Source organism: Equus caballus, chromosome 22, assembly GCF_041296265.1.
Source record: "Equus caballus isolate H_3958 breed thoroughbred chromosome 22, TB-T2T, whole genome shotgun sequence".
Lineage (NCBI taxonomy): Eukaryota > Metazoa > Chordata > Mammalia > Perissodactyla > Equidae > Equus > Equus caballus.
In genome coordinates this window covers 19,929,440-19,942,586 of record NC_091705.1, presented here as the reverse complement: position 1 = coordinate 19,942,586, position 13,147 = coordinate 19,929,440, and the positions used below count along the sequence as shown (strand labels likewise).

The window sequence follows — 13,147 nt, the reverse complement described above, 5'->3', positions numbered from 1 at the left end:
GAGTTTAGCCAAATCTGTCCCTTGGCCCATCTGGGAAAGACTGGGTGTTCTCAGGGCCCTGGAGAACAAAATTTCCAATGGCCTCTGGTATCCACTGAAAGTTTTATTTCTTTAGGATTTTATCCCAACCAGTTGTTTAAAAACCAAGTAACACAGACCTGGGGAGTAGGGGTTGGGCACTGCACCTCCCTCCTTCTCCCCATGGACAGCAGTAGGAGAGAAGGAGGGGACAGGAGAGGTGGCTGAAGCGGGGCAGCAGCAGTAGTAATGGGGCGACGCTGTCACAAAGCTAGCTCCCTCCCTCCTCTCCCAGGCCCTGGCTGGAGTCCCTATGGCTTGGGGTGGGAGGTGGGGAGAACCCACCCCAGGCCCTCCCCCACCCCTCCTCAGATAGCCTCCTTGGGGACTCAACCCATTTCTTCTGCAGGAGACTGAGGCACAAGGAGAGGAGTAAGTGGGAGAGGAGGATGCAGGAGAGGCAGGGAGGTGGCACAAATGAAGGCAGAGGTGAGAGGCATGGGCGAGGCCCTGGGAGGCCCCTGGATGCTCCACCCCCATACCCACCCGGCGAGGAGCCTGGAAGCCACACCATCACGCAGCATTCCGGAGATGAGGTGGGGTTTAAGGCTGAGGGGCCTGGAGGCTGGCAGGAGATGGCCTCAGTCGAAGCCATGCCAGTCACTGTGCTCAGAGTCGTATTCTAGCTCAGCACCCACGCACTTGACACCATCCAGCAGCATGGGTGTGCCGTGGTGCCGGTCTGCAAGGCAGGCGAGAGGTCAGTATGCCAGGCTAGACCCTGGCTCCACCCACTCCAAGGGGACCCCTCCACCTTCCCTCCCAGCTCTGCTAGGGGGTAGAGGGAAAGACACCTGTCAAGGAGGTTGGGAACCCTGGGCCAGGGCAAGGATCCCTTTTTCAGATGGTGATCTGGGAGGAGGGCAGAAACCCCTTGTGGCCAACCTGGTGCCTCCCTGCTCTAGCCAGACCTGTGCCTCATGCTCTCACCCATGACGCGGGCCTGCACCATGACGCGCACACAGGTCCCGGTGCCACCTTCACAGGCTAGCAGCATCTCCTCCTTGAGGACACCCTCCTTGTGTGCCGAGTATTCACACTTGATGCTGTAACCTGCCCAGGGACAGCCCACAGCAATCAGCACCTGCATGGCCTCCTGCCCCGGCCCCTGCCCCCCAGCATTCACGGGCCCCACTCACCACCAAGACTGGCCTCCTTCTCCAAAGGAGCAAGGATGGCTCAGGAGGCACACAGGCCTCAGAAACTTCCCATTCTCCAGTGACCTGTACATGCCTCTGGCCTAAGAGACGCCATTATGGCTCCAAGAGTCAAACTCAGGCTTCCAGAAGGGCCTGCTGATTCCCCAAAAGGGCAGGCAGGGAGTGGGGGTGATGGAGAAAGGTGGGGGGCAAGGCAGGTCTTGAGCAAATCAGGCAGAAGGAGGCAAAGGCCTGAGGGGACTCACTCAATCCACTTAAGGGCAAAGTCATGAGGAAGTGAGGGAACATGAAACCTAAGCTGGGCTTCAGCTCACGGTGAAACGGACACCCTAGCATCTGCCAGGCTGTGGGGGGAAGTGGGAGAGGGCCTGAAGCGGGCAGGGTAGGAAGAAGCAGCCTGAATCCCAAAGCCTGGGACTGGCAGGTGCTAGGAAGTAGCTGCCCAGAGTTCCTTCTTGAGCCTCTGGCAGGTTTTTCTCCAGGGGCAGGTGAGAGGGAGGGCGGGAGGCACACAGCCAGTTCCTCAGTGGCTCCCATCATCCCACAGAGGTATCTATCAGGCGATGGGCAGACACAGGCCAACAGTATGAGCCCATGGACTTCTGTCTAGGGAGTGAGGCCTGGGGCATGGGACCTGCCAAGCTGCTACTCTGCAAGCCCATTAAGAGGCATCATGACCCCTGATTGCTGAGCAGCCTGTCCACCCAGATGGGGGGAAGGGAGTACCCATGTTCTCACTCCCACACACACCCAGACCCTGATGGAAGAGGGCAGTCCTCCAGCACTCCGAGCAGGGGACGCACCTTCTGGGATGGGCATGACGCTGAGGAGCTTGAGGTGCAGGCTGGGGACAGGTGCCTCTCGGATGTCCTTGCTCAGCCTGTGCACTGGCGGCAGAGTGAAGGTAATCTCATACCTGTGCAGGATCTTCAGGAAGCCAACCTGCAGCAGGAAGGGTGGGGGAAGGAGGCACCTTCACTTATAGCCTCCCCCAGGAGCAGCCCAGGTCATGCCACCTAGGATTCTGTGGGCTCCTGCAGCTGCTTCCTCAGGGATCCCTAGGGAGCCTAACTCCCACCACTACTCCAGGTGGTCCACACCCCCAGCTTGGTAGTTCCCGGCCCTTCCCCTCAGGACCTCATCCCCACAGCTCAGCGAGCACACCCCTCAGCAGCTGTCTCAAGGGCCTCGCAGCTCCTCAGTGCCCATTTTATACGCGAGGAAATAGAAGCTAGGAAATGACTGGCTGGAGGCCAGGATAAAGTTCCCCATAGACCTCTTGGCCACTTCTGCCACATGTGGCACACAGCAAGGCACCAACCACTGCCCACAGGGAGATGCAAAGTCCCGTGACACAGGACGTCCACCATCTACCACTACTGAGACCTGCTCAGAGCCAAGAGCCTAGGGTCAGGGACACTGGTCCTCTAGTCACTCACATGGAGATCAACGGTAGCACAGAATGAAGAATGAGACAGAAGACACTAGACCAGCTGTGTCAGTCCAGAGCTGGCCCACAGCCTGGCACCAGCCATTAAACCCAGGCTTTGCCTGCCTGGCTGGCACCTGAACATGGATGCCTGCCTGCCCAGTGCCACCTGCTGCTTACTGTGCCCAGCGGCCCCGACTCGGCACAAGCCACAAGCAATTTTTGTTGTTCATATGCAATGCTTGGCAACCAATGCCCTGAGACTGGTGCCATCCTTGGAAACTCCAGTCGTCTGAAGGGTCACAAGCCAGATTGGCTGTGAGTAGGTAGGCTGACCGAGTGCCAGTCCAGGAGGCACAGGGGTGCATGCTGTACCCACGGCTCACATGAGCACATACTCTCCTGCTCACGGTTTCAGGGGCTGGACCGCCCTGTCCCTGGGGGTCAGTTGGGACATGCTGCATGGAGCATTTAGCTTTTCAACGGGAGCAGCCTGACGTCACTGCATAAAAAGGCTCAACCCATGTGGCTCCCACACTCTGCACGTGGAGGGCACACCTCTCAAGAGGGCTTTCTGGCTGTACCTGCCATCAGTGACGCTGTAACCCAGCTGCACCCCTTACAGAATCTTCCAGGGGAAATACTGAGAGAAGTGCAAAACAATACTCATTACTGCTCTATTTAAAACAGTGAAAAATAGAAACAGCCATAACACCAGGAATAGGGAACCGACTAAATCAAGGATGATACATATAACGGAATACCAGGCAATTGTAAAATCTCCTGGAAAATTATTTAGTGACACAGGCAGGAGACAGTTCACAAGAAAAGAAAGCAAAAAACAGCATGTACACTGTTAGACCAGCTTTTTGTTTTTAGAAACAAAGCTTTAAAAAAAAGCTGGAATGACACACATCAAAATATTTACCATGGTTATTTCTGGATGGTATGATTGTGGGTACTTTTAAATTTCTCTATAGTTTTCTCTGTCTTCCAAATTTCCCCTAATAGACATGATTGGATTTTGCAATGGGGGGTTTGAGGGGAGAAGGAGCTATTTTTTAAAGTTTTAGTTCACTCTGTTTATTCCCTTGGGGAAGTGGTCAGCTGTAGGAGAAAGAGCAAGGATTTCAGAGTTGGACAGAAATGGGTAAGAATCTGGGCCCTTCCTCAGGGTGGTCTCAATGCCACTCCCCTTCCCCCAGGGCACTCCTGCTCTACTCTGGAGCCCTAGCTCATTGTCCGACCTGAAGGCCTCACTTCAGCCCGTTTCCCGGCAATCCATCCCCTGCAGAGACTGCCCCCTGCCCCTCCCAAGTGAATGTGGGCTCTGACAATGTCCCAGCAGTTGGAGGAGCCATACTGGAGGGTGTGTGAGGTGTGACTGCTAGGAGAGGTGGGGGCTCCACCAGCAGAAAACATGGGGGTGATAAAGAAAAGAGCCTAAATCAGCCAGAGGTTTACCAAAGAAGGGTAAATAAAGTCACATCTTCTTATCAGCACAATTAGCCTCACACCTGTGTGACAAACATACATTCTTCCATTTCATTCTTGCACAACTCTATGGGGTGGGAATTGTCTTCATTCAGAGAAGAGGCCTGGCCAAAGTCACAGAGCCAGAATAGCAAGCCTGGACCTAAACCCAGGCCTATGGCCCCATAAGCCTTGACACCCACCTTCCGTTGCTGTTGTTGGGGTGATACCGATGATAACAGTGGCTCTGCTCACCTTGTTATAGGAATACTCTAAATGCACTCATCTCATTGCATTCTCACCACCTCCTGCTTTACAGACGGGAAACCAAGGCCCAGGGAGGGACAAAGATGTGCCTATGAAGCCAGCTTAGAAGAAATGGAACAGACAGGCCCAGTATGCCAGGCAGGGGTGGGGAAGAGGTGGAGAGAGTAAGGCTGAGGAGGGGGGAGGTGTGCCCGTACCTTGACTAGAAAGCTGCTGTCGCTCTCCTGGGTGACCATGACCACTGAGTCATGCAGCTTCTCATCAAAGTGGACGTGGCTCTGGGAGCCTTCTGCATCATGACCTGCTGCAAAGCGGATACTCCGGACTCTAGGCTTGTTGCCTAGGAAGAGAGTGGGAGAGGGCTCCAGGGGCTGCTGGCTTCCTCTACCCCCAGGAGACGACTCCCCCTTGTCACCTCCCCACCCCCTGTAACTGCCCTTGATGTCACGCAGCACCCACTGGCTGGACTCCTTTCAGGGCTGGGCCACGTCCTACTGGACACTGGGGATCATGAGGCTTGAGGCCCCTCACCTGCCCCTACCTGCCCAGTCCTCCCACAAAAAATACCCACCCTGAGAATGGGTGTGGGCGGAGTCAGGGATTGGCTAATATGACCCCTCACTTAGAGGGGATGAGGCTGACACCAGAGACAGGAAGACAGTCCTCCAGACTCTCGCCCCAGGCAGTGCAGGACTCAGTCCCAGGCCTCTGGGTACCCTGTCTGGTGCTCTCCTTCACACTGCCAAGCTCCCCATCTCTGGGACCTTCTCTTCCAGGTCTGTCAGTGCCTGAGGCCCCTGCCTGCTCCTCTGGATGACCCCAACCTGAGAGAGGAGCGGGGCAGGAACAGGAAACAGGAACGGGCTCTGTGGAATCTTCCTGGGTATAGGAGAAACAAAGAGGGCCAAAAACAACACCAAGCCCCCCTAGGAGAGGCTGCCTCTCAACCTCATCACTGATCACTGGCAGGGAAGATGGAAGAACCTAGTGGAGCCTCCCAGACCCCACCCAGAGACACCCTTCCTTCCTCTGCTTCACTCTCCAAAAAGCCCTGAGCTGTCCCCGGCTGAGTTGGGTCCTCCAAGGCCAGGAGGCAGAGAGTTGAGACAGGCAGAGTAGTGGGAGGTGGGTTGAGGATCTGGGTTGGGGGAGGCCTGTCTTGCCAAGAGCATGACCCCAGACCTCTCTGGCCCCCACAGCCCCTAGGTCTCCCAAGAGCCCTGCCTAGAGTCCTGCTGGTGGGATAGCCTGGGCCAGCCTGGGCCTGGGTTCTTGGACACTCAGTGGAGGCCTGAGGGGGCCAGCCTAGTACTTCCACATTCCCTGCTGAGCCTCCAGACCTGACCCGCAAATCTTATCAGGCCTCCTTTGCCTAAATCCCTCTATGAGCCCTTCTGGAATCTGAACAAAACCCAAATTCCCTTCCACTGCTTGCTATGGCCATACTCACCTCGTCAGCCTCAGTGCTCAGCCCAAGCCCCTGGGGACCCCTAAACCCTGCAGTGAAACAGGAAGCCTGGAACACGGGGACACGAGGGCACACACTTCCATAGACCAGCACACCAAGGAGCCAGCAAGGGTCCCAGGTTCCCTGCTAGGGCTTCGGTGAATCCCAGAACCTTGCACAAACACTGGTATAATTACTGATGTAATGTAACTCATACTCACATTCAGACACACACACACACAGCCAATGCAGGCCTCACATGCCACAATGCCCCCTCCCACCAGGGCCTGCTGGAAGACTGGAGCAAACGCCACCAGGCCAGGAAGGCACTCACCCTTGTTGGCTGCAGCCATGGACGCCCTCCCTGCCACAGGGTGAGACACTCAGCTCCTGCCAGACACTGCCACTCAAGCTCAGCAGCCTCCCATGCTCCAGGGACACGAGCAGGAGCCTGAAGGATGGCGAGTGGGGAGGGCCGGAGTTAGGGCCACACATGTGCCCACGGCTGGGGGAGAGCAGAGATCTCCCTTTAAGAAATGCCCCCTGCTCTCAGCAGCCCAAGTGGTGCCTGCAACATCTAGCACAGGGGGTTTCTGCCCCTACTCCCTACATTCACCAAGAGCCCTCACTCCTGCCTGACACCCTACTGACCCAGGGGCCAGCCAGCATGTGCTGAGCTGCAGCTTCTGGGTGCCAAAGTGCCAGCACAGGATTCTTGTGCCCAGCACACGACTCTTGTGCCCAGCACACATGAGGCTGGTGGGAAGGGCAGCCTGGAAAGGAGGAGGGCATCATTGGCACTTTCTAGGGGCCATTTCTGGCGCTGGTGACCCCAAGGGCTGTACCCTCCTGCAGCCAGAGGCCACATTATTCAGGTCACACGCCCACTACAGCTGGGTCTAGGTCAGAGCCAACAGAATGCTTGGAGGGGAGCAAGAATGGGGGCCCAAAGAAGACAAACATGTCCGTGGAGCTTTCCCTCCTTTGATCAGTCAGAGCCCCTTGGAGGGGCTGCCCCCATCACAACCCACCATTCAGACTCTGGCCTGATTCGAGGGGCTGGCCTCCCAGTTCAGCTCCCCAAGGGCAGCCTCAGGGCAGGGGCAGTAGGAGGTGCCCCCAGGAAGCCTGTGTGAGCTGCTGATGGGCTGAGCTGGGCCCATCTAAGCATCAAAAAGAATAATGACTGCAATTGACAGAAACAGATGGAATACATAAAATTGGAGCATTCACAGAGATTACAAAAAAAGAAGAGAGAAAGCAAAACAAACAAACCCAAACCCTCATTTGTCACCACGGCCTGCTGGTAGCAATGCCCTAACTCTTTACTCTGAAAATTGGCAACAAAGAGTAATAATTCAGCCTGTCTCTTGGCCTTTCTGGTAGCCAAATTGCCCTGGTGGGTAAAGGAAAGCTCTTCTTTACAGAAGGATTCTCACTATTAAATAACAAAGGAATGACCAAATGCTAAGTAATTCTGCAACCTCCAAAGAAACAAATGCTGGAGGCAGTGAGTCAGCGGATGCTAAACCAGGAGGGGAAAGGGTGACCGAAGTGGATGCTTGCAGATACCCAAGAACCACTGACAGATGACCTGGGGTTCTTAAGGGGAATGACACAAGTTTGCAATGGGGAGATGTGACATCAGCCAGTCATGCACTGATCAATCTCCCCTCCATCAGTGGGCCAGCCTGACATTGATGCCTCCTGATGTGAAGCAGCATGAGGTCACAGCATCACCGATACGGGGGTCCTGCCCAAAATGTCTAACCTGGATCTAATTGAGCCCCTAGTTCCAACTTCCCACTTACTGAAAACACAGAGGTTAGTGGGACAAATTAAATGACTCCACAAGAAAGCAATGAGACAAACCTAGAAAGCAGGATATTCTATAGGACAACTGACCTGTTGTTTTTTTCCCCCCAAACTGCAAGAAGCAAAAAAAAGAGTAGGTTGTTCTAGATAGGGAATGGGCAAACTACAGCCTGTGGGGCCGCCACCTGTTTTGTAAAGTTTTATTGGACACAGCCACACTCACTTGTTATATGTTGTCTAAAACTGCTTTTGCATAAAGCAAAACTACCTTGAGTAGCTGTGACAGAGACCGCACAGCCTGCAAAGTCTAAAATTATTTCCTATCTGGCCCTTCACAGAAAAGGTTTGCCAACCGCTGTTCTAGATTAACACAGAGACCAAGAAGGCAGGATACTCCGTGGGACAGCTGACCTGGTTTTTTCCACCAAATCGGTTACAAGAAGAAAAATAAATGGGGTAGGGGGTTTTTAACTTCCTATAAAAAAAGACATTTGGGGGATAATCGGGAGATGTGAATGGGGCTGGATCTTAGATGACATTAAGAAAAAGAGCTTGTTAGGTGAAATAATGGAACTTTATTATGTAGATAGTATGTCCTTATTTTTCAGAGATACATAAGTACGTAGAGATGAGTGACCCGTGAATGACCTTGGCTAGTCCAGAGAATGAAGAGAAACTATGGGTGGCCTCATAGTCAGGGCTGGGCCTGTGGAGGACATGACCTTGAGGTCCCTCAGGTGCTGAGTAGCCAGGGGAGCAGGCCTCATCTCCCTCCCCATTTCCCAGTACAAGAGAAGCCCAACCAGGCCCAAGCCCCCTGGTAGGGAAGGAATGCAGAAGCAGCCCCAGGCCAGCACCCCCCCCCCCCCCCCCCCCGCATTGGAGGCTAGTTCCCAGGCCCCAGCCCAGGCTGCAGGGAGGGGAACTATGCCCCCAATTCATCTCTGGCCAGGGTCACTCTGGGATCAGCCCCAGAAGGGCAGACCTTTAGCCCTTGAATGCTCAGCTTGTCCCCAGGGAACCTGGCCTCTGGAGAGAGGCCTACCCCCAACCCACCCACTCTCTCTGCCCCCACAAGCTGTGGACTCAGAGCATGTGAAAAATGGCCAAGTGTAAGGCTACCAGGCCCTCTTCCTATCCCAGAGCCTGCTCCAGCCACACCTCTGCAGCCATGGAGGAATGACAGCCCAATGTCAACAAGGTCCACCCATCTCCCAGGATACTTAACCAGTGGCTGGTGAGCAAAGGCTCCTGGGGAGTCTTCACAAAACACTCTGACCCAGTACATGCAGGGCATCCCCTGTCTTCCCCCCAACCCACTGCCTGTTGCCTGCCTGCCTCCACTCAGGCCATCCCCCTGCTAGGAACAATCCTGTTCCCCATCCAGACCTTAGCCTGGGTCTCAGCCCCAGAGAACCTTTTTTAGGGTAGCACAATGCCACCCCACCCTGGCCCATCCCAGGATAGGTCTGAAAATCTTGAAAGGATCCCCTTTCTCACTTCTGGGATTATTTGATATCTATGTTCCCCACTTTACAAGGACAGTGACTGTGTTTTTGCCAAACCCTGTGTCCCCAGAACCCCAGTCCAGCACCTGGCAGGGAGCAGCTGTGTCCAGTTTGTATTTGTTAAATGAATAAAGGACCAAACTAAGGGGAGCCCAAGCATGGCCTTGGCTGGGCCCTCTAGGCAGACGTGGCCCGCCAAGGTCAGTGACTGTACCGGAGGTTCTCAGGAAGAGGAACTCCTCACCCTACTCTCTTAGCCAACCCCTGTCCTGGAGGGCACTCCCCTCCCCCATCTCACAGTGTGGACTCACACTGGGCATTCTTCTAGCCTTGCCACAATCAAGGGGGGGCCCATGCCCCCCTAGAGATGGAAGCCCACTGAAGGCAGGACCCATATCTCATGCACTGCCCAGAGCTCAGGACGGAGCAAGCACTTGGGCACTGCCTGTAACCCTCTGGCAGGGAGAACACAGAGAGGGGAGGCAAGTGACTTCAGGGGCCCAAAGGAGACTGGAAAAAGCAAGCCTTCTTTTGCAGCAGAGAGCCCTGCCGGTCACTCTCCCTGGGGAGCCACTCTTGTCCAAACATAATTCCTCCTCAGGAGCAGGAGGAGGGGGCATCGGTCCTCCTCCTGCTGCAACTGTGTCCACAGGGAACTGTGGCCCCCTGGCAACCCCAGGCCTCTTCCTGTGCCAGCCAAGTGCTGAGCATGGCCCAAGCCACACAGTTGCCTAGAGGCAGCAGGGACAAGGTGAGGAGCATGGGTCCAGAGCCCAGCAGTTCTGGCTCAAATTCAGGCTGCATGGGGAAGTTACTTTGCATCTCTATGCCTCAGCTTCCTCATCTGTAACACAGGAATAAGCAATGGCCTCTTCCTCCAAGGGTTCAGTGCAGTTGATGCCTGAAAGCTCTGTGACAATGCTCCCCACTCCACCCCCACCTTTGCAAAAGCAAACCCCCAAAGGCCTCGTTTCTAAAGCAACAGCCATTTCAGGGCTGCTCTGGCGGAGACGCACTTCAGGCCAATCCTAAACAACCAGGAATGGCTCTCAGGGTGGGCCCCAGGGATTTCAGCCTTCTCAGAAAACAGCTCAAGTGTTGAGGGGCCTCCCTCCCCCTTCTCTTCTCCTGCTTCCCCCTCCCCCACTCCCAGGTCAGCCAGGTCCCCAGGGATTGCCAGAGAGCAGAATGCTTGGAGTCCGCTGTCCCCTACAACCAGAAGGACTCACAATGCAGCTGCGAAGAATGTACATCCTGGGAAATGCTCTCACTCTGGCAAAAAAAAAAAAAGACACCCACCCCCTTAGAGGGGCTATCAACAAGTCAGGGGGCTACTACCATGGACAGTCACAGGATTGGGAGGGCTGGAAAGCTGGAACAAGAGCCTTGGGGGGCTTCTTTGGCTCTCAGCTACTCTCAGGGAAATTAGGGGAACCTGCTGTCTGGAGACAGAGAGCTGCCAGCTCAAGCCACTCTCAGCTTTAGCAAGAAAGGCTGCTTCGAGGTTACCCTACCCCGGATAGGCCTCAGCCAGCCCACTGGAGCCTCTGGCATGAGAAGCAGACCCAGGGACATGGCAAGTGGGCAGAGATGGACGGTTACACAGGAACCCAGAGTTCACAGCCCCCTAGACTCCTGCCCACAGGGTGCTAGCTGCTACTCTAGGACGTCCCACGCTGAGGCCCATGGCTCCAGGCCAGGGGGAAGCCAAAGACAGTTTGTCTATGGCAAAGTGGAGCTCCAGTGCCACCCTCTTGCTGCCCACCCCACAGCTGCACCCCCACACCACTTCTGTGCTCCAGAGGCAGCCCCCAAATCCCAGGCATCACAGGGCCAGCCCCAGCTTGTCCTCTGCTTTATGGCTGGGAGCATGCCCTCAACTTCTTGGGGCCACCTTTCTCATTCATTCCTCAATCTCCATTCTCAACCTGTTCAAGGATTTTCTGAGCCAAGAACTCCACAGCCTTCTACCCTCCTTGCCCCCTGCCCAGGGCTCAGTCCTGGCTTAAGGACTCAGTCCAGCAGAACATCGTCCAGCCTCTCATTAAAGGTCAAGTTTGTAAAAAGAGTGCCCACGGAGGCCACACTGACCTGCTGATTCCAGAACCTGACATAGGGCTGGGCACACCGTGGGGGCCTGCATACCTAGAACAAAGCTTAGAAAGGGAAGGCTGGAGGTCAGGTGTGGTTGTGGCAGTTTTACATGAACTCAGTCTGGATGTGACTCCATTTCCTCCTCCATCCAGCAGGCCAAAAGTGCAAGGATAAGTATGGGTGTTCTCTCTCTCACAAATGGGTAGAGCGGGGGTGAACTGGGTAAGGAACCCCCACCATCCTACACTCTCCTGTCTCCCCAAGAAGTGCTGCCCTCCCCTGCCCAGCCTCCCTTCCTCACAATCCCCCCACAGCCCCAGCTGGAGGGTGCTTAGACCCCTGTAGCGTCTACCAGCCTGCCCCACCCAGGCCCTACCCTGGGCCTGTCACCTGGAGGCCCCAAGAAGTAGAGGCCAGGCTAGGTCTAGGGGGTTACTGCTGCCCCTGACCTTCTTCAGCTCCCCAGGCAGAGAAACGCCCTACCCCCACTTCTCAGTGCCAAGATTCAAGAAGAAGGGCAACCTAAGGCCTCCCTTCTCAGTCCAGCAGGGCTCCTGCTCATCAACAGGAACACTAGCCCAGAACCTAAACAGAACCCCTCCTGCTGAGTGACAACAGGGAGGTGCTGACCAAGCCCCCAGAGGCACCAGGGGCCCGGGTGTAGGACCCTGAATCCTCTCCCGCCTCCATCCCCGTGGGTGTGGCACCCCTATCCCCGACCCGTTCTCATCTTCTGGGGGGACAGATACGGCTGGACGTTTCTCCTCCCATCACACCTATGCTGGACTTCGAGTCGGCGGCTCTGTCCCTCAGAGACAATCCTGTGCCCTCCCCACCCTCACCTCTGCTGACGCAGGAGTCTCGGGAGCCCGCACTCCCCGACATCACCGCCCTCCTCCTTGAGGGTGCCGAGGCACAGGACGCTCAGAGAGGCTACTCGTCCAAGGTCACACAGCAAAGCGGTGACAATAGAGGGGTGCTGCCGGCGCTGACCCCGTTAAACCCCGTCCTCACTGTGTCACACGTGCCCACGACAGCGCGCCGCGCAAAATACCCCAGCTCCACCAGCTAACGGTCACCCGCAGCCCCAGGGCCTGACATCTCCCCACTTCAGGTACTAGGGAGCCCTCCTGGGCCGGGCCCCGACAGAGGAGCCCCCGCCCCAGCCCGTTGGGGTGTCAGGAATCGACTGCCTAGGACAGCGGCTAGGCCAGGAGGAACCCACAGCGAGCGGGGTGGAACCAGGAGGTGGCCGGAAGAGGAGCAGTCTCACCGTGCAGGGCGCACTGCGGGGCCGTGACGGACGACCGCGGCGGCAGCTGTGGCGGTCGCGGCGGCAGCGGGGGCTGGACGCAGAGCACGAGGAGAGACCCCCGCGCCGCCGCCGCCGCCCGCCTCATGGCCACGCCCCCGCCTCCACCCATTGGTCAACCGAGGGGGTGGGGCGAGGACGCCTCGACCAATAAGCGGGCGCCAGGGAACATCCAACAGGCGTTGCGCCACTGCGTCACGTGCAAGGGGCCCTGCGGCTGCACTATGCGAGCCCACGCCTACCCAGGGCTGTCTCAGTTCTCGCGAGGAAAGCGGGCAGGGTGCCCGACGTGGCCAGGGGCCAGCATGGGGCAGAAGGTAGAGAGGGAAGGACGAGCGCGTCGAATAGGCCCCGCCCGCGTCCCTCCTTTGGCTGTGGAGTTTGCACCTCCTGCCTCAGCCTCAACTTGGAAAAGGCCTCCCTGGGCTCTGTCCCCTCGAGCGGCCGTCAGGCGGGACTCAGGGCTAGGTCGGGCACCTGAAGGTTGTCTTTCTCCCTAGGCTTCCAAGCCTACATCGGCAATCGATACGGGCACCGCTAGGTCCTGTCAGGAGCTGAAGAACC

General features: G+C 56.4%; 1 protein-coding gene across 5 annotated transcripts; it reads right to left on the bottom strand.

The window, feature by feature from the left end:
• Positions 1-90: 90 nt before the first annotated feature.
• Positions 91-12,711, bottom strand: ADISSP (adipose secreted signaling protein). 5 transcript variants are annotated; one of them, XM_003363898.5, is made up of 6 exons: positions 12,545-12,711; positions 6,189-6,305; positions 4,605-4,747; positions 2,042-2,180; positions 1,009-1,131; positions 91-760 (listed from the first exon to the last, which is right to left on the bottom strand). In XM_003363898.5, the coding sequence occupies exons 2-6, from the start codon at positions 6,205-6,207 to the stop codon at positions 660-662; spliced, it is 525 nt and encodes a 174-aa protein (XP_003363946.1). In that variant the 5' UTR covers positions 6,208-6,305; positions 12,545-12,711; the 3' UTR covers positions 91-659. The 5 variants fall into 5 exon arrangements, with proteins under 5 accessions (XP_003363946.1, XP_070103369.1, XP_070103370.1 ...); XM_070247268.1 differs by having other exon boundaries at positions 6,189-6,359; positions 12,545-12,704; XM_070247269.1 differs by lacking the exon at positions 12,545-12,711 and adding an exon at positions 11,269-11,334 and having other exon boundaries at positions 6,189-6,359.
• Positions 12,712-13,147: the final 436 nt, after the last annotated feature.